This window comes from Cyanistes caeruleus, chromosome 9 (genome assembly GCF_971803275.1).
Source record: "Cyanistes caeruleus chromosome 9, bCyaCae1.hap1.1, whole genome shotgun sequence".
NCBI classification, from domain to species: domain Eukaryota; kingdom Metazoa; phylum Chordata; class Aves; order Passeriformes; family Paridae; genus Cyanistes; species Cyanistes caeruleus.
Genome location: NC_141709.1, coordinates 4,701,094 through 4,722,614, shown reverse-complemented (window position 1 = coordinate 4,722,614; position 21,521 = coordinate 4,701,094). Strand labels below are relative to the sequence as shown.

Sequence of the window (21,521 nt, the reverse complement as noted above, 5' to 3'; positions counted from 1 at the left end):
ACACATACAGTGCTCTTCTGTCTTCCTTTTTAATGTTCTTAGCAAGGTTTTTGTTCACACAGAGAAGTAGAACCTGATGTTTCTAGAATATCACACTTATCAGCATGTGTTGAAAATAGAATTCAGAAATAGGCACAGCTGCCTCCTTTCCTTTCAACCCTTTCCCTACAAACACGCAGTCTGGTGGTGTCACCTGTGGTGTTACCTGTGTGCAGAGCCACAGACTGAACAATAAACCTGAATCTCGGGAGTTTGGAAGGAACAGGAGAGTTCCCATCACAATCCTGACTACAGCCTTAAACTGGAATGAAATGTGTGTTGGTTGTGGCATCGTTGTCCTGAAGAGAGCCATGGCTTCTGCCCGCAAGGCCCTCGGTGAACTCCTTCATCTCAGCCTGGCAGAATTGCAGCTGCCTTTGCAGATTTTCATCTGCAAAATGCTGGTTTGCAACCTGAGGGATTTAAATCAGCTTTCAGAGCACCATCTGTGCTAAAGATGTGCTGCTGCACATCTGCAGGTGCTTTAGCTGAGTCAATCCTGCATCATCATCCTTGGGGCCTCATTGGCATCTTCTGTTGCATTTGATCTCTGACTTCTGCTTTAATGCTTTTCTCAGCTCCTTCATGTGTCACCTCAAGCCAACAATGATTTCCATATTTTAGCTACTCATTAATACATTTATTATTTTAAATCAGTGGCTTCATCCTACAGATATTTGCTTTGCATTGGTATTTTAAGTAAATGTGTTTTTTCTTGATATGTTAGAAAAATGATTTTTAGAGTTTAAATATACAGTTACAGAAGTGTTTGCCAATAATGTGGTTTAGAGCTACTCACAATATTTTAAATTATGACCTTTATGTTAGAAATGTGGAATATTTCTGTCTGTTCCAGCTGGAAATGGGTATTGTTCTATTATATATCCCATTTTATGATGAGGGTAATCAAAAACGAAGGAGCATAAAGACATGCTTTCTAAAATCCAGACCTGTGAGCTGGAGCAGTACCTGCTGGGGTGCCTTTAGCAGATGGCAGAGGCACGTGGGCTGTTTTCTGCACAGGGCGATGGCCAGGCCATTCCAGGTGTGACATCATTGCATTCTCTTTACAAATGTGCTGTAGTTTTCTAGAATCCATTCAAACGCATGTGCTGACATCATTCCCTCTCTGCCCATCGCTTCCAGATTTAGAAACTCCTGAAAGCACAGCGCTGGCAATGATAGTTTTTAAAACGATTTCATTGCACCCAGCACGAGGTGTGCAGAGACGGGCTGTGGCTTCCCAGGCTCTCCGGCAGCGCATCCCAACAGCCCGCTCCCTCCCCGGTCGCCATTGGCGAGGGGAAGGGTGCCCTGCCCCACCTACACCGTGTCTGTGTTTCATCACTGAGAAGCAGATGGCATGAACAAGTGATTATATCGGCTGGGAGGCCGATCCCTCCCCGCTATGGAGAGGAAAGGGATGCATTCGATGTGCTGTAAGCTGGGATTCAACAACCAAACCCCAGCAGAGAACCGATGGAGGGTGGCAGAGTGGGAGCCCGGCTGTCCACGCTCACCATTGGTTTCTTATTACGGCATTCTCCCCCGAGAGGCTCCTGGTGCCCAGGCACCCCCTCCTCCTCCTCCTCCTCTTTCCCCTCCTCCTCCTCCCGCTCCCAGCCCCCTGTTTCCCACCCCTTCGTGGCTGATGCTCAGCGAGCGGCAGCGCTGGTCACGGAGCAGGGATTGCAATGAGCTCATCCTTTTCTCTGTGCAGCCTCACAAGTGCCCGGGCTCTGCTGCCCTTCCTGCCGCCGCCCCCGGCTCCCGCACACCCGCACGGCCACTGAGCCCTCACAGCTCGCCCTTGCTTTGCTCCCAGCTTCCCTCTGCTCGTTCTCTGCCATTTTCCTGCTTTTTATGTGTATTTCTATATCCATGTTTTCTCTGGTTTGTTTTTCAAATCTCCTTCGGACTCTGTCTGAGCCAGCTCGGTGGATCATATTTTTCCTCGATTCTTAGCAAAGATGCTTTTCTCCTCCTGAGTGGCTCAAGGGGCGTTGCTGGAGCGGCCATCCAAACCCATTCCAGAGACTGGAGGCTGGCTCTCCTAACCTTGCACTTTTGGAAATTGCTGTCCACAAAGCCTGTTCTTCTCACTCTGGATACTTACTACTTACTGCTCATGGAAGAAGGGGTACCTTGCAAAAGCCCGGCTGCCAAGCTCACCCCACCTGCCAAGAAGTCCCAGGACATGCATGACGAGAGGAGCAAGCTGGTGAATGAATACGCGTGTCGGGTGCTGGAACTTCTGGGCATGGGGCATCGTCTCTTTGTGCCTCGGCTGCTTGCGGTGAGATCACCTTTCCGTGAAATTAATTCGTTGGGAATTTGCCATTCTCCCTCCCAACACTGCCTCTGCCCCCAGGAGGGATGAGAGGGCTCTTATTTTTTTCCTCTCAGCTTCTCATAATCCATCTCCTAAGCACTGAGTCCTTCCTTCTGATGTTAGCTCAGGAAGGCTGGACACCAGTCTTGCTAATGGGGACCAGTGCCACTCCTTAAGCAGCTTGGAGGATCATCAACCAGGGCTGAATCATAAAAAACCATCTTTCCTAAATCCCTGAGTGCTTTTGTTCTCAGTGCTGTAATGATTCCAGATAAGTAGTGTGCCCAGTCACCTTCTAGGTATTGACGCAAAGTGCATTAATGGTCAGCATTTCAGATTTTATACTTTGAACATCGCAGATTGGCTTTAAAGACTCATCAAAAATCAAGCTGTGGTGATGCATTTTGGCTTTCTGCTGTTTCTGTGTTCGGTTTTGGAAAGGCAGTTGACAGTATGTAAAAAAGTTGAAAATACCTGTGTAGAATTATCTGGGAAATAAATTGTTAAGGGTGTTTTCATCCATCATGGCAAATGCTGTCTGTGTGGGGGGTGCCTGCAGTTGGTATGCCATGTTATGGCACGGAGAACACGCTTTTATCATTTCTCCTGCTGTACAAAGCAGCCTCAAGCCCACAAAAGGGTGGCAAATCCAGGAGTCAGTGCCTAGTCCTGTCTGGGTCTGCTCAGGGTGTTGTAACCACGCCTGGCTGCAGCTCAGAGCGTCTCTCTGTCCATGGCCTGCCACACCAGAATGGCATTTCTGTGGGATTCACGGGCAGACAAGTCCTTTCCTGATCCCCCTCATTTCCTATGGTGCCTTTCCTTTATTCCCATACCCATATTGTGGTTATCACAGTGACTTGTCCATTTTTTTCATATTACTGAGCCCATCTCGGTGCTCCTCAGGATTCACAGAAATCCATGTGCTCTGTGTGTTACAACCTGTTCAGTGGTACAAACAGTGTGGGTGGTTGGAACACTGTGTCCCTGCACTGGGAGATGCCAAATAAAAATCAAAAATTCACAAACTCCTCAATTGCTACAGTGCAGCTGGATTTGGGGATTTACAGGCACTTGTAGAATTGAGTCCAGTCCCTGATCACCCATGGTTTGAGCTGTTGCGTGTTTTATCATTATTCCAGTTATCTGCCAGTGTACCAAAACACTCATCCTGCTCTTGGTTTCTTGGGCAAGGGCTGCCAAATCACTGAATTATGCTGTGATGAGCTCTAAGGAAAGCAGAGACAAAACCACCAAGCTCTTTTTCACTTGACTTAATCGGGCTTTGTATCTGGCCCTCCAGATGGAGAACACCAGACAATTTCACATCCCTTATCTTCCAGGCAGTTTTGCTTTGCTGACTGGCATAATCCTGTTTATTGAAAGAGTTTGAAAAAGGCAAAATAATACAAATAGCGCTTTGTGTTATGAGAGAGACTTGATTTGTGGAGTAAATGTGATTCCCTGTCAGGTTTTATTAGCTAAATATACCTCTCCTGACATACAGGCCTTTTGGCACACACCCTTCTCAGAAAAGAGAGACTGCGTTCTGATAATATGTTGAAAATGAAAAATGTCTGAGGACCAAGAAATTTTACTTTAATCAGAACTGTTTCATAAAATTAAGCACTTTTTTTTTAATGTGCATAGCTTCTCTCTCTGCTGTGGTTTTGGGGATAAGTGCCTGGGATGGGTAGAGGATGTGTCATTGCAGTGTTATGTGATAAATGAAATCTGTAACCTTTTATGCCAGTCTTAGAAAAATTCTGATCACCTCCTCAGCTGAGCACACTTTTGGGCAGATAGGACAGCACCAGTTCTGGGGGGGTTTACTCTCTTTGGGATGACCCAGAGTGGGTGAAGACAGGAGCTTTCCTTACTGGTCCGTTCTTCATGTGGCAGAATGAACTTTGCCATGTAATTCTGGAGCTACATAGAAAGGCAGGGGTGGAGTGTTGAGCAGAGGGACATCACTGAATGTGCACAAGATCAGTGCTGTGTTTGTGGATCCCAACTCTCCACTCACAAACAGGGAGGTGGCTTTTTTCCACAGCATTTTTGTACCATTGTCTTATAAGAAGCATAGGTTTTATTTAGAAGAAGAAGTGTTTGATAACATAGCTGGACATAAAAGATGCCAGCAAAGGAGTTTAGTGTATTGCCCTGGAAATGTGTTCCAATTTTACTGCAGCAACACAGTTTTGTCCACCAAACCTCCCCAGGCCTGGAGCCCAAGTTTATCCAGAACAGAAGGTCAAGATCTTCCTTGGTGATAAGCAGCTCTCAGGTCTGTGGCTCATGTGAAAGGGCAGCACAGAGCAAAGTCGTGCAACATGCAGCACTGCAGTCTTGCTTAGAAATAGCTTGTGTTGCTTGGTTTTACACTGTGTATATTTACACTGTGTATATTTTTTAAGAAATTAAAACCAGAAAGTTTTTTTTTTAAGTTAAAATCTGTGTGTTACAGGCTTTAAATAGATACTTTATATATATATATATATGTGTGTATGTATATAAACACTATGTTCCAAAAAGTTGGAGGATGCTTACAAACATTTTGAGTGCCCCAGAAGGAAATTTAAATAGTAAAGCATGGACAGGTTTTTTTTCAGTTTTTAACTTCTTGGCCTCATTTGTGACACATGTTCATTAAAGTGTAAAACAGGTGGTTTATGCTCACTGACATTCTACAGAAATCTAAATATATACCCAAAATTATATGGAAATAAGAAATTTTTATCTATTTGCATGAAGGAGGAAGAATGAAATGAAGGATGTGCAGTGTGGTTCATCCAAAATTTCTTCTGTTATGTTAGTTCCCAGGTGGTGATAGGACTTTTGATAAAGTCAGTAATAAAAGAAGCTGCAGAATTAATAATTGAAGACAGAGAAATTAAATTAAAGAAAAAATCCAAGGCTCTTCCTTTTGTCTAAGTTGCAGTTTCCTAAATATTTTGGGGAAGTAGTAGTATTATTTACTAAAAAAAATAAAAAAATTAACATAATTTAAGTCTCTCAAATTCTCTTCTTTCTTTTTGAATATCTGCTGTTTTTCCAAACCTTACCTTTAGATTTGAAAGCTTTGCTAATACTTATGGGAAAAGGCTTTTCCTACTTTTCATCTCATTAATTTAAGATAATTATATGACTGTATTGAAATACTTAAGTGATATGGGAAGAAAATTTGAAGACATATTTAGTCGAACTGAGAAGGCAAACTGAGCCTTTGGGTCATAGTTCTGACTGAGTTTCCTTGTTTGCCTGGGTTAGAAAATAGATTTTAATAAAAAATATGTTTATTTAAAAATAACATTATAATAAAAACTTTCCTGAAGTTCCCAAATGCACAAAAATGCAATGCACCTGCCAAACTGTAATGATTAGCTCATTAAACTTACAGATGGTTTGGTAAGGGAAATTAGCTGTTTAGAAATCAGCTGTTGGTGAGTTCCAGGAGTTGAGTGACTTCAACCAAGGATTTACAAATCTCCACCTCTCAAACAGCTGCCATAAGTTTCTAGAGTTATCTTTATTTGATTTTAGTCACAAAATGTCAATAAATGTGAATCCTGGGATGCCAAAAGTTCTGCTTTTCACTTTGTTTCTTGTGATTTCAGTACTGAAACTAGTATTTTGATGAACACATGATTTTAAGGAAATTAAAATATTCAGTGAAGTAGAAGGAGCTGATGAGCCTGGGCTCTATCACTCATTTAACCAACCTGTACAATGTGATGGTTTGCAGTTTTCATAACTATAATCTTAGTTCAACAAACTGTGTTAGAGAAGTTCTTGTTTCCATGATCTTACAGGATTTTCATTTCATTTTTGACTATAGATTTTTCAGCACAGAGAACTCGAAGTTGTCAATAGTTAGAGTTTAATAAATGTAATTTGTTTGGGACTGTTAAAAATAGTACTATAACAGTGATTCAAGCAGAGGCCTAGGAAAATTAAATCTGATTTGAAATGTTTTACATAGAATTGCTGTAAAGGAAGGGAAGAGGATGGGGATTGGATGTGCAAGAGTATCCCAAGAAGGCAAATTGGCAGAGTAATTGGGGAATTTGTTTGAATTGGGTAGTGATGGCAGATGCCAACATGGCTGAGAACAAAGGAAGAGAGATCCATTTCTGTGAGCTGGGTATTGGAATTGATTTTTTTCCTAATATCCATTAGATTGGATATTAGTAAATATTTCTTCGCTAAAGGGGTGGTCAGATATTGTAACAGGCTGCCCAGGGAAGTGATGGGGTCACCATCCCTGGAAGAATTCAAAAGATGTGCAAATGTGGCACTTAGGAACATGATTTAGCAGTGAACTTGGCAGTTCTGGGTAAGTTCTTGGGCTCGATGATCTTAGAAAGCTTTTCCAACCTTAACAATTCCATGATCCTATGAAACCTGTACTGCTTTTCCACCGTTATCCACTGAATTTCCCTGGAAGCCCTTGGTTTCCAGCACGGGTTTGGCAGTGGTGCTGGGCACGACCGGCTTCTCCCACCACACTCAGCAACTTCCAACAACCAGCCCATTGCAGGTTGATTTGGCTTTAAGTGTGGCAAGAGCATTCATAACCTCAGGAAAACTCATCCAGGAGAAGTGTGATGGTGACCATAGTGGATCTAATTCATCCCATACCAACTGCCCTGGCCTCCTGTCAGCGCGTCAGCCTCGTCTGATTGAGCCTCAGCCAAGTTGTGCGGCTGCCAAAGGGTTGTGGACAGGATCAGATGTGGTGGTTTGTAAAGCTGAATGTTTCTGTTCAGCATCCCCAAAGCAGCTTTTCCTGGGTCCCTGCAGTGATGACCCAGCAGCTTCTTTGGTAGTGAACAACGGGAGGATTAAATGGATCTTGGGTGAACTCAACAAGGAAAGAAAAGAGTAGAGCTGGACATGGACTTTGGAAAAGGGCCTGGAGTGACAGGACAAGAGGAAATGGCTTCAAACTGCCAGAGGACTGGGTTAGATGGGATACTGGGAAGAAATTCTTCTCTATGAGGGTCACAAGGCCATGGCATAGGCTGCCCAGAAAAGCTGTGGCTTCCCCTGGATCCCTGGAAGTGTCCAAAGCCAGGCTGGATGGTGCTTGGAGAAACCTGGGATAATGGAAGGTGTCTCTGCCCATGGCAGGAGGTTGGAATGAGGTGGCGTTTAAGGTCCATTCCAACCCAAGCCATTGTGGGATTCTCTGGATTGAAGTGGATAACAGCATAGTTTAGAATCGAACTTTACACCTATGTGAGAAAGCAGAGGATGCCCACATGGAAATGTTGGCACATGTGGAAATGGTGGTGGTGGTACATGAGCAATTAATTCAGCAATTAAACCGAAGTGCCTTGCTGCTGAGGTATTTGCAGTTATACACATTACACAAGTAGATCTCCACCATATGAGTACCAATGCTGACAGAGTTTTCTTTACTCTTTTCTGGGTGAAAACCCTTGAAATTCACTTTTTTGAGATGATGTCCTGAATGTCATCAGGACCTTCAGTTTCTGTGAACCATTTAAAGGAACTACTCCAAGGCTTGGGATTTGGTACCTTATGAATCTCTTGGTGCAGGTCTTAGTAACCTGGAGGATGAGTACATTTGTCCCTGTGAATCACATTGCTCCGTCAGTGGCAGGAGTGGATTCATGGTGAATGTGTAACATCTTCTGACCTTTCAGCATTGATACCGCTGAGAGGTTCAGGAGTATGGGAGATGTAGAAATAAGCAGGTAGAACATTTTCTGGCATGGTGTGCTTTGAGAAATTGTGTCACTGACTTCAGCACACTGACTTGCTGATATCTTGTATGAATCATGTGCTTCTGCTCTTCATGTCTGTGACTATACATACATTATATACTTTGTTTCTTTAAGGCAGTACCATGACAATCAGTTATGGTCTAATGCATAAGCTTTCCAGGAAATACAATAATTTCTCCTAGGTTTTTGTTGTTTGCTTTGGTTTTTTTTTTTTTTGCCTCTTCACTGACATCTTGACAGGCTGAGCCAGAATCTCTTCCTTACCTGGCAGGTATAGAAGGATAAAATCCACTCCCATGTTGCAATCCTGTGTGCTGCCCTGCTTAGGATTCCTTGGATGGGCTTTAGTCTCTGCTTGTTTTATGAAGCAGAGTTAAGAGAGCTGATTTCAAGGAGGATGACTTTGAGCTAATGTGAATATTGGTGGTCTGGAATGCATCCAGTAAGTGACAAATCAAATAGAAGAGCGTGACTGCATGTTCCCAGGGTTTACTGTAGTTCCCTGTGTTTAATTGCAGACCTCCAAAGAGGACCTTCTACAGGCTGATTTTGAAGGAGCTTTAAAATTCTTCAGGGTTCAGTTGCCCAAGAGGTACAGAGCTGAGGAGAACGCCCGGAGACTCATGGAACAAGCTTGCAATATTAAGGTAAGGTTGGACTTCATTGCTTCTCATTCACCTGGGAGTTTGTACAGGAAGAGTAAAAAGCAACATTAACAATGGCAGCAGCATGTGGAAAGTAAAAAAAATTAAATCACTGGTTTATTGCTTTTTATATATGTTTGTATAATTACATGCACACCTTCTGTCTTTAAAGAAAGTGAATCTGTGACCTTTTCTCTCTTTGTCTACTTGGGTACAAGCTAATAATTAAAACAGAAAAACAGTGCATTATCAACAATTATCAGAACTCACTAATTCGTTGTTTTATAAACAGTGATTGCAGTAAAACAATTAATCACTGTAAGATAATTGTACAAACAAAGCTCAGATATTATTTGTTTAGCTCAGAAGCAGTTTATCTGCTGAGTGCTGTATGTAATACATTTGAATTGGGGTAGAAATGAGTTTTGTTTGTATATCAAGGTTACCAAGACAGAATATGGTTTTATATTCTATCCTACCCAAGATTCTGCTGTCAGAAGTCAGGCTACTCTGAACATACTGACTACAAGTATTGGACTTGAACCAAATCAGAGAAGCATGACTGTAAGCTGTTGAGGATGGAAACCTGTTTAAAATGGATGCAGAGGTTCATAAAGTGGATATTTGGAAGGTCTGGGATTCTTTTTTGTTGGAATATGTATCACTATGGAGGGGCTTAATGTTTGATCTTGGAGAAAAAATGTTTTTGTCGTTTCTTGGACTGTGAGCTCTGATGGGAAGTGCATGTTTGGTGTGGCCCAGTGATGCACAGAGAACATCCCACCAGGTTGAATGTTCCTCCAACACTCTGCCTCTTTTTATCTCTCTCAATATATTTGTTAATTTCCCTTGTGCTGCTAAATTTCATAATTTATTAAGCAAGGGCTTTCTCACTTGTGGTTAAAACACTGATCTTAATGAAAAAAATGGTGTTTCCATCTGAATGTTTAGTCCAGCCAAGGAAAAGAGGATCTGTGCAAACAGTTTAGTAAAATTGTACTTGAATTTCAACTCTGCTGCTGAAAGAGACCATTTGTAAGTACAAGGCTGAAGTGGGATGTTTAGTATTTAGTCCTCTACTTGGTTGTTGAAAATGAGTAATTTAAGGACTTAGCAAGTACAGGAGAATTATCTTTATGCTACTTACTCAGTGTGTATTTTCTGATGGGAGGTTGAAGTAGAAGTCTTCATGGTACCTGTTGGAAGAGCTATTTGACAATTTTCTCATGCCTTTCTCCTTTTCTTGTGCAATATATTGTGTGCCACATGATGTTATTTGTCATTAGTTTTTCATTCAGTACTGGATGTGTGTGTACATGATGTGCTTTATTGGGGAAGTATTTTGAAATGTACCTGAGGAAGTTGTTCAGTGCTTAGGGTTCAGCACCTGGGGCCAGTTATAAGAAGTGTATGACATTTTGAACTGTTAGTTGACAGGAAGGGGTAGGGTTTGACAGTGAATTCACTGCATACACAGGATTTCGCACACTGTGGATTCTGGTTAAGAGGAAAGCTCAGGTGAGTGTAGCAAGCATGGAGTCAAGTCACACCCTTGTGTGTTAGAGAAGTGTGTGAGGATTAGTAGGAGCAACTGAAAAGAAGGGAGATTTCAGTGCTGAGATCTGGGGTTATCAGGGGAGGGAAAAAGTAGAAGGTTGAAGTCACCTTCTGCTGTGCCAGTAGCTGCTGCTCTGGTATGAGTAGGGAGTTGGGCTCTGTTGACTCCCTGAGTATACAATTCATTCTGTAAAAGACTTCAAGAGCTTAATGTGAGGAAACTCAGTGAAAGACCCTGTTGGAGGGAGAGTGAAACTTATATTAAATGAGTGTGTGTCCACTCACTTGCACCCTTGTCACAGGTGCCACTCGTCCCCATGGTCATGTTGCTCCCTGACCGTGGAGCATCTCTTGGCCGTGGGATGAGGATGAGGAGCAGTGGCTGTGGAGTCCTCAGTGTGTCCTGGGATCCTCTTAACTGATGACAATAAACAGGCTTTTGGACATGTTTTTTGTACTCACTAGGAGGGACAGGAACATATTGGCTTAGGTGGTTCTGGAATCTCCATCTGTGGAGATACCTGAAACACAGATTGCCCTGAGTGAGCTGCTGTACATCACCCTCCTTCAAAGGGGTGGTTTAGACGAGATGCTCTCCAGAAATCACATCCAACCTAAACTAGTCCATGATTCGATGTTATTAGATGTTGTAATCATTGAATTTATTTACCAACAGTGCTAATAATTGCAGGAGCTGACATGCTCCAACAGGAGATTTTAGTCTTGATTATCATCAGTGGTAGAGTCCCAGGGAGCACAGAGATTGTATGAAGAGCAGCTGTCTGTTTTGTTGAATGCAGCAAAATTTGTTCTGTTAAAAAAAAAAAGGCAAACCTTAAACTGTGTTTTTGTGCTGCATGAAAGAGGCACTTTGTGTCTTTCCACTGCTTGTGGGCTGTATTAGTACTTGTAGACTAAACAATAGATGGTTTTAGAGCAAGTATCACACACTGAGTGAATGGAGGATTTCCTTCAGATTTCTCAGCTAATTACAGAGGCATAAATATCTAAAACCAGAACTGTGTGGTGGTCAGGCTTCATAGTGAGCTGTATCTTTTCCAGTATTTCTTTTCATTTTGTTCCCCCATCACTGCAAAACAACATGGGACTTTAGCATGTAATAAAAATCCACCTCTCCTTGCTTACTTTTTTCTTGAGCTTTAGCTGAGCTACTTCTAGTCCTACAGAAGACAAATTTAAAACTACTTGGTGTTTTTTTCTCCATGAGTTCGCAACTTCTTAATTGATTTCAGGATGTAACCCTTGGATTTTGAAAAGGCTGTATTAAAAATAGTTCTATCATAATGCTTTTTTTTTTAAAAAAAAGGATTGGTATCTATGTTTCTCTCGAGTAGATCTGCAAATACAAAGAAAAAAGCTTCTGTTAAATGAAATTTCTGTGTAGAATGTGCTAGAGAATGTCTTTTTCAATTAAGAATTATTTTGGTGGTTATTCACCAGGTCTGGATTTCAGTCATTTACCAGTAAGGAAATCGCTGGGAACATCAGTGGAATTAGAATTAAAAATAGTAATTTCCTACAGAGCTTGTTGGGTCATATTCCATTGTTAAAGAGCATTTTGAACTAATTCATACTGTGAAATAATATGGCCTAAGAAATAATATAGCCTGGATTTGTAATCACAGAAGGATTTTTATGCTTATGCTTTGGAGAGGGGATTCTTTTTTACTTTCCTCATTTTTTTCTGTCTTTACAAGAATTTTTAGAAGTTTTTCTGTGTCTCTGGATGCCCAATTTAATGAATGAATGAAGTAAGATCCTCTTCTAGGTTTCATGAAGGTAATCCTAATGGTGCTATTTTATGGAAACATCTGACAACATCATACTCACAACATCTGCCTCAGTTGCCTTTTGCATCTTCTTGCAGTTTCTCTTGTACAGATCTGTGTGTATCCTAAAGAAGTTGGAATGACCTTAGATTTTAATAGAGGGTTCCCATGACCTCTGTTCTTACACCTGACTTGAGGCAGGTGAGGTGTGGAACAGAAGAAATTCTCACTGGGAGATTTACTCCATATGAAAATTCCCTGCATCATCAGTTTTCAGATGAATTCTGGGAGTTGTGCCCATTTCTTGGTGACTCTCCCGTGGCATTTGGAAATGGAGCAGAGCTGGCGCTCAGAATGTGTTATACTGCAGCTCTGGAAATGCCTTGAGGTTGAGTGTACCAGATGGATAGGTGGGGACATCCTCAGAATTACCTGTGGGATGTCACCCCTTGTGCCCAGGGAAGGTGAGGTGAACACGTGGGATGAGATGTACAGGAACCTGAAGGGAAGGTTGTTCTATCATGGGGCAGCATCTGTTACCTGGCTCAGGCACTACAGTGACTCCTGGTCTCATCCTTCACCATCCTCAGTAGCAGGAAAGATCTCAAATACTGAACTTCTTCTAAGAGAAGCTTCTTCCCAACCATGTAAATCTCCCTTCTGGATGATATTGGGCCCCCCAGCAGGATTATGAGGTTGCTGCTCACAGCACCTTCAATGAGACCAGCAAGTGACCCTGAATAAAAATGGAGCCTTTTCCAGTGCAAAGCAAATACACACATTTTTGTCACCTCTCAAATGTACTCAAAAGGCTGTGAGCCACCTGGGTGCACCCACAGCTGGAGCTAGCACCAGGGCCATGGATAATAGCAGAGTCAAGAACTGGCTATAGTAGCAAGAGCTGCTCTAAGCTTGTTCTTATTTCAGAATTGTTCCTTTTGTGACATTTAAAGCTTACTGGTCTGCTTTATAATGTTGCCATTTAAATGCTTTCAGTTCAAAGTGATGATTTGAAGCTCACACCTTGCTAATGTGGATGACTGACTTGCATCACACCTCTGTTGATCTTCAATCTGGATGTGATTTTTTACAGGCATGGTTTAACTCACATATTTATGTGAGTTTCAGTGGGTAGTATTAAAAATAGCTGGTTTTCTCTCTCTGTTTTGTCTAGAGCATTCTCTCTCTCTGTGCTTATCTCTAGATGTGTGTATTTATACAGTTGTTTGGGGATCTTGCTATCGTGGTAAGACAACACAAATGCAACAGAAAAGCAAAGGAGGTAACTGCAGAAAGGCCCTGAAACTGCACAAGCATTGGTTCTACCAGTGTTGTATCTATTTAATCTTCCAGTATAAAGGACAGGTTAAAAATTGCTCATTTATCAACTTATTAACAAAAGGCCAAACCAAATTGAATTTTATTTGGTTTAGATCTATAGAAAAACCATGCTTTTATATGATTTCTTATTAAAGGCCAGTAATCAATTGCCCTTATGATGTCTGTGCTGTTATCTCTGAAGTGCAGATCCACTTGTCCTGGTGATGAGGGTCATGTTTTTTAATGCCTGCTCCAACTTCCTTCTTTCTGCTCGGCTTTGTGGTGTGGGGCACGCAATGAGCCGGCACCTGGAAATCAGATTAAAGTGCCTGTAGTGCAGTTGGACGTTAAATGTAATTATAATCTTGGTAATAAGCATTAACACCATAGAAAGGAATGTTCTTAATTTAAAACAACAGTTTCAGCTTGAAATGTTTATTTATTTCAACTTAAAATACTTATTTAATATTCCAGTGAGCTGGCATGTTGCCCAGTAGTGAGGCTGTATTTTCATGGTGTTTAAACATTAGTAAAACTGTTCAATTATTTTATTTTGTTTGGTTGGTTATTTTTTTATTTGCACTGAGTTGTTATTGTAAGGGACATCAGGTTTGTCACTAATTCTTTATCAGTAGGAAAGGAATAGAATTTTATGATTAATAGTTAAGTATAATCACATTTTGACCCTTTAAAGCAGTTCTGCAGCCTTACTGAGCACAAACATTTTGGTGTCTTTGTATTAGTCACTGGTTGACATAGGTACTTGTGAGCAGTGGCATCAAACACAGCAGTGTTGCAGGTAAGGGTCTTCAAAGAACTGTAAAAGTTTCAGGTGGAAAAGTTGATACAAACATTTATTGTCTCCGTCCCCAGCAATTGTATCACTTTGCCCAAATTATTAGTGGTTTCATTCAGCAAGGTAAGGAGGGCTCCTGAAAGCTGCTCCATGGTTCAGCAGACCACTTAAATCCATTTTGTTCACCTTGGTGCCATCAGGAGTCAGGGCTTTTCAGTATGACAACAGGTGTTTCCATTCCAAATGGAAGCAAGAAAACAGCCTCAGAAGGCCTTCTGGTTTGAGCTTCTTGAATCTGGCACTTTTCCCGTGGATGAATAATAGCTGCTTTCCATCCTTGATTCTGCAAATAGTACAGAGAGCAGGAGATGAAGGTGGTGGGGAGTCACACTGTTTGACAGCTCTGTCTTCTGGCATCTTTGCCAGAATGTGTCTAAAATAACTCAGCTCTAGAAGTAAGAGGAAGTGAACCTTTTTCTCAAACTGAACTGTTATCCCAGATGCAGGTCGGCTGGAGCATTGACTCACCCCCTGTGAGGTGACACATTAAAATATCTCATAAAAAGTTTTCTACTTGTAGTGGTCTGTATGTTGAGCAGTAGCAGTGTCTGGAGAGTGTCTGGAGTTCCTACTGAGAGCACAGAGCTCGTAATAGCTTTTTAGAGGAGAAGGTCTCAACTCTCTCTTCCTTTGGAGGAAACAAATCCAGTAACTGATTTTCCTGAAGAATGCCTTGAGTTTGACTGTGAAGAAAACCTGTGATGATGGTGCCTGGCAGGTTTGCAGTACCTCTTATTCTCCCAGTAAAATGGTGTCCTGTTTGAAGACGTTTCTGTGATGCAAAAGAGGCTGTAGAGGAAGAAATGTATCCCAGGATCAGCACTTACAACCATAATTAAGAGGAACAAACCCACAGGATTTCATATTTTGTGGGGAAGGAGGTGTAGGTAAAAGTACAGATGCAGAAATCCCTGAAAACAAGCTCTGTGCCCCATGTTTATGCTGGCAAAGAAGTGTTCCTTGATACTGACTTAAGCATCAACAAAACTGTTGAGACTTAAGATGGTGAAACCTCCCTGGAGGTGGAAATTCCTCTGTGCTTCTCTTGGGTACCTTTCAGGCAGTCAGGTCTAGGGAGCAGGTAGCAGCTTGGCAGTAACAAGCGTAGTAATTCTGAGGAAATGTGTTTCTTCATATGCAAAAGACACTGGGACCAAGGCACAAGCCTTGCCAGCCAAAGTTTTGGTGTTACCTATGACCCTGAAAAATATTTTTTCTGTATTACTTCAGAACTCAACTCCTGTGACCTGAGAAACTCTGAATTCTTCCCTCTGAACAGCAGAGGAGGAAGCTCTGTTGTCTACTGGGAGTTCAGGGCACCCACAGAGAATTTTAAGTCTAGAAGTCTTAGAATGCATGCATTGGGAAGTGATTGCATTTAGGGAAAAAAAATCAAGCTGCCTTTTGTCTTTTTTGATCAGTCATTATGGTATGTGTCCTCAGAAATTCTGTGGTTATTTTATTCCTGCAGATATTACAGAATAAAAAAAAAAAAATAGTTTTTGGAAACAGCTAGGGTGGGGTTTGGTGTGGTTGCCCAGAGAACTTGTGGCTGTCCCATCCCTGGCAGTGTTTGAGGGCCAGGCTGGACAGGGCTTGGAGCAACCTGGTCTAGTGGAAGGTGTCCCTGCCTGTGGCAGAGGGGTGGAGCAAGATGAGATTTAAGGTTCCTTCCAACCCAAACCATTCTGTGATTCTATGTGATTCTATGATTCTGTGTTGCAGAAAGCTCTGATAATCCAGAGCTAATGGCTAATGCACACAGTGACTCGGGGGGGGAAAGCAGTGATTTACTCTCAGTGTAGCACAGAGAACAGTCGGGATGGGACACTGGGTTCATTTTGTTTTTTGACAAATTAAATGAGGTGACAAATTCTGAAGCACTGTGCTATGCTGAGACCTAGAGCTAAACTTGTAAAAATAATTGGAGGAGAAGAAAAAGAAAAGGCAAAGCCTAACAATTTTCCCTTATTTCCCCCAGGGCTTTTGCAAATAAACAGAAGAAGCAGTGGGGGCACTGTCTTCATGTATTTTTGCTGGTGTTTGATTTCTCAGGCACCTGCACTTGGATTTTCTTCTCTGCTTTGAAAATGAGGGGACAAACAAAACAAAGTAGAGAAGATGGTGACTGCATGTCATAAACACAGAGCTCTGCAGGGACAGCAGCTTTTAGAGCTGAAGGTCTTACTAATAACTTGCCATTACAAACCTTAGGCATTGTTCTTGGCATTTTTGACACTGTTGGAAATTAAATTCAGCAAGTAGTTACTTGGCTGTTCTCTGAGCAGTGTGAAGCTACAGGAGCAGGACTGTAACTGAGTGCTTTATAAGGGCAATATTCACATTTTTAGGATCTTCTGATTGCTTTGCTTCAGGATTCTCTGGTTTCCTACAGTAAATTGCTTTTATTTTGAGCGTACTGTAGCCTTGTTTCTCTTGCAGAGATTGAGTAGGATGGTAAACATAGTGTTACATTGTTTATATTGTTAATTTTGGTTATGTTTGAGCATAAGTAAATTGTATCTGGTGGTACCTCATTATTCTATCCAGTTGTTCAAGCAGCAGATGAAGATGGGACCTCATTGTGTTGCCTTATCTGTTATTCTTTCAGCTTCCTTTGCTTAATTAATGCAATTTCATGGGCAATAATCTTTAACCAAAATTAGATTCTGCAAGTTAGTTAAAAGACATGAAAAAACAGAAAATCTCATCTCCAAGTTAATCATTATAATAATTAGTATAGGTGCAGAAGTCTGGAGAGAAACTGTTTACAAGGGCATGGAGTGACAGGACAAGAGGCAGTGGCTTCAAACTGAGAGTAGGTATAGATTGGATATTGGGTAGGAACTCTTCCATATGAGAGTGGTGAAGCCATTGGAAAAGGTTGCCCAGAGAAATTGTGGATGCCCCATCCCTGGAAGTGTTCAAGGCCAGGCTGCATGAGGTTTGTAGCAATCTGGGCTAGTGGAAGGTGTCCCTGACCATGGCACAGGATTGAAACAAGATGGGCTTTAAGGTCCCTTCCAACCCAAACCATTTTTTCATTCTGTGTTAATAAATAATCTCTTAAATCTGGAAGTCTAGGTATGAATTCAGTTGTGCACACATGGCTCAGGGTCAGTGTCAGCTTGAATCACTCAGTTACTGTGACAGCAGAGCTGCCAAATCTTCAGCTTCATCAGTCCCCCAGCCCAGGTGCAGCTGCACATGGCACCAGCCTGGAGGGTGCTCCTCACTCCTTACCTGTGTAAGAAATACAGGTGTGCATTCACTAACACACACACACACACACTGTGACTTAACTTGAAGAGGCTCAGAATTTAATATATCAACCTCTGGGGGAAAAAAAATGTTCAACTATAGCTGAAGTTCTTCAGAGTCAAGTGGCTGTCTGAGCAGCTCCTTTTTAATCTCAGAAATCCTTTGGTTAACCCATGGCTTAGAGCACAAGATCAATGCCCTTACCGTGCATCCTTGCCAGGAGCAATTTCATGGCAGTCTGAGTAAGCCACCTGATTGTGCCACCCAGGACGCTCCCTCTTTACACAGCAGAGAATATTGATTCTGTTTCAGCCAGTCAGGAGCAGTGGGAAGAACTGGAAAAGGGATCAGGGCTTTGCTTCCTAACTGCCTAATGAGGATGCCATGTTCCACTTGCTCCTGCACACCCCAAGGCACCTGTTGCAAGCAGCTGGACTGAATAATGTTTCTGCTGTCTGAGAAACTGCTTTCCTTACCTCGGGCTCATTTCTTTTCCCACTGTCGATGACACACAAAAACTTTATTGTCAGCCTGTTCCTTCTGATGATTTTGCAATCTACCAGACCTGTCAGAAATGGGGAAAAAATTCCATCACCTTGTCACTACTGCATTACTTTTGAATTTTAAATAGTCCTGAAAACAGTGACTGGGATGTCTTTCCTCATGAGGCAGTGGTGAAAGGGATTCCTCTCACTGAAAGGAGCTGTATTTTCATGCCAGAGAATACAGATCACAGCAGAGTTTTCTTCATTCCACCTGCTCGTCCAGGCTGTCATACTCAGGTGAGCTTGTATGGACACAAATCCTGTTGCTTTAGGTAGCAGCAGGAAACTCTGAGGCAAATTTGACCCTTGTTTTTCTTGTAATGCAAAATGAAATGTAGGTTTGTGTTGTAATGAACTTCTTTCAAGAGAACTTGCTTAGTTTTTCCCTTTTCCAGCACAATGTGAAGCAGGGCATGTTCCTTGTGCAGGAGGAAGGACATGTGCTAGGAAAGGAGCATCTTCCTTGGCACAGTTTGTGTTTCCCAGAATTCTGATGAGGGGTTCTGCAAAGACAGTGACTCTCTAGCCGAGGGGGATCTGGTTTAGCCATATGTTTTTTCCTTTTGTCCCAGTATGCACCAGAGCCATCTTCTCCAGCCAACATGACAAATCAAGTGCTTCAAGACTTGATAAAAACACTTCTGGTTGGGGCTGGGGATATATAGGGGAGGAAGGTGCTACCTGGACTTGGTGACCCTGGAAAATCCATTCCCAGCCTGGAGTGAAAATACTCATCCCAGGTGCAGCACTAATTCCTGAGGGGAACTGGGAGCACAGCTGGTTGTGGGCTGTGCCAGAGCCCATCTCATGTTTCCCTGCTCTCATCCATCTCTCTCTCCATCAAGCAGCATCTCCTCTGGTGGCTGAGTCTCTAATGGAAGGGAGCAGCACATTTATAGATCCAGCACTGGGATGGGAGGTCACACAGAGGCTTGTTTGGAACCCAGGCTCCCCTGAGAACAGCCAAGAGTCATTCTCTATTTTCCTCTAATCTTTCTTTATTTTGACATCCACAAAATGTCAGTAATGATCCTGTCTGGCAGAAGGACTTTGCCACACTGTGTTTGCAGGGTTCCAGTTTAAACAGCAGAACTATTTACCTGTATGACTTGTGGATTTTCAACCTTTGATCCATCATGCAGGAATATTGTACAAGATTATATACTGTCATAGGAATTTGGGGAAAAACTGCTGGAAAGGTGAAAAAACCTGAGAAATGTTCAAGTCCCTGATGTAAGGAGTTTCACACATCCGTACTCATTGATGAGGGCTCAAGTAGGACAAGCACCTGTTGTAAGGTTATATGGGTCTGGGTTTTGTATTTGTTTCCTTTTTGTTGCTGTTATGATACAAAGTGAATTGTAAGGATTAGGAAGAGAATATAGACATCTGTGCTCTGGGATGTTTCTCACAAAGATCAGTAATGACGGCTCTTAAGTTTTTAATGTGCCTCACCTTGCACTAATGGACTTAAACCAGCATTTTATGCTGAAGACAAATTTGTTGCCATTAGAAAAGGAGGCCTTGTCTGCTGCGGGAGTGTAAGAACATACAGCACCTGTAGTGGAGGAAAGTACTAAGCTTTTATTCTTGTGACCTTGTCCAAATAGGATGTAATTACAATATAATTCAATTCTGACAGCCTGGAAACCATGGCAGTTGACATAAAGTGGCATTTCAGGAGAAATAGGCATGTGTTTTAGTACATCTTCTCTTTCAGTCTCCTAAGCATTATTGATGCTATTTGCTGTTCCTGCTTCCCTTGCTCTGCTCTTAATACACAGTCAGAAGATTCTGGAAAATGTGCAACAGTGGATCATAGTTAACCTTGTAAATGAAACCCGGTGTGGTGGAGAGTGACATGAGCTGGTTGCTGTATGCCTGGTGTATTTGAGTTAATACAGCAGTACTTTTAAATCTCCTTGGAAAGATTAAATTCTGGCATGCACACCTTCAAGGACTCATACAGGAAAGCAGAGAATAAAATTCCGTTTGAATTTTGATATGGTCTTTGGTTCTCGTGTCCTAAACCAAGTTTCTCCTCCTTAAGTCATGGATTTTGCTCAGGCTCAGGGAGCAGGAACAGTTCCACCAGATGCTTGACTCTGCAAATACCCCAGAGATGGAGGTGTCACAGCAGGACTTTGTCATCCCTCATTCAGAGGAGGAAAAGCTGGAGCTGTGAGCTCAGGTATAGACAACTCCAGCCTGCAAAAAGGAAAAGTGCCAAGGTGTTTTCCATCTGTGTACTTCCCTAGCACCGGAATCACATTATTCCCAATTAACTCTTGTAGCATATACTGTAGTTGTTTTGTGTGCACTAGGAATATCTCAGTGCAGTCAGTTAGCTCTGTGTGCCTCTCCCTTCTGAGACTGGTCGTTACACCTTTGATGAGTCACTTAATAGGCTCATTAAGGAAATGGAGGGTAGCTCATCTAAGTGTTCGCTCACTGAGCCACGCCTTCCTTTCAGCCCCAGACAAGGAGGGAAACAAAATATTGCCAAATGTCTCTGTGTGCAGCTCCCAAGGACACAGAAGTAATTTTTAAAGTTGTAAGGATTGAAAGCAGCCATCTTGTTCTATACTATGTAATTTCCTGCCTCTGGAACTGGGGATGGCTTCTAAACCTTCCACCCCATCACAGGAAAGATTATGTGCTGTGATGGTCTTAAAAACGAGATTCACTTAATAAATTATAAAAAGAATTTAATATAAACAAAAGACAATTAGGAGACAAAAGAAATAAAGCAAAGGGTTAAAACGGCCGGGTGCTCTGGCAGGTTACCAGGAACACACCTGGTATCTCAGGAGTGTCCTTTTTATCCCATCCTTGCTGTGAGAGGTTAATGCATATTCAAGCATGTCCCCTCCCTGGTTCCACCTTCTTGGATCATGTTATTTTCTGCTGGTCAGCATAATTTTTGCTGGTTATCGTTATTCTAGCTGGTCAGCATTATTTTGGAGTTTGGTTTCCTTTTTGCTGCAGATGGTCACTTGTTGATAACAGCCTGGGCCCCTCATCCTTCCCCTGAGGGCAGCTGGTCTTCATATCTTCTGCTGATAACAGTTTGGGTTCTATTGTTCTGATAACAGCTTGGGCCCCAGTGTCCTTGCCCTCTGGGGTTTCCTTGCCTTGTACCTAGGAAATTCTTTTAAACTTAAGACTTGTTAGCATAGCTAAAAAGTATTTAATATATAATATTCATCTGCGAAAGCCAATATCTCAATACAAATTTATAACAGTGGGGAACTCAGAAGGATAAAATGCAGGTGAGAAGTTTCCCTGTTCCAAGCAAATTTGGTTCACTTATAGCCCCCAGATGATTTTCACTGTTGCTGAAGTGCCACACAAGTACAAGTTATCTGTAAATAAGGAGTAAAATGAGTTATTACTGCTTTGTGTGTATAAAGCAGGGAGCAAA

The 21,521-nt window shown here is 42.1% G+C and overlaps 1 protein-coding gene across 8 annotated transcripts in view; it reads left to right on the top strand.

The window, feature by feature from the left end:
- Positions 1 to 21,521, top strand: part of RABGAP1L (RAB GTPase activating protein 1 like) — a 237,276-nt gene that overhangs the window by 171,904 nt on the left and 43,851 nt on the right. For all 8 annotated transcript variants that reach the window (XM_023931686.2, XM_023931688.2, XM_023931687.2 and 5 more), the window contains one exon: positions 8,643 to 8,771. In XM_023931686.2, coding sequence (XP_023787454.1) covers positions 8,643 to 8,771 — 129 coding nt within the window. The remainder of the gene's footprint in view (positions 1 to 8,642; positions 8,772 to 21,521) is intronic.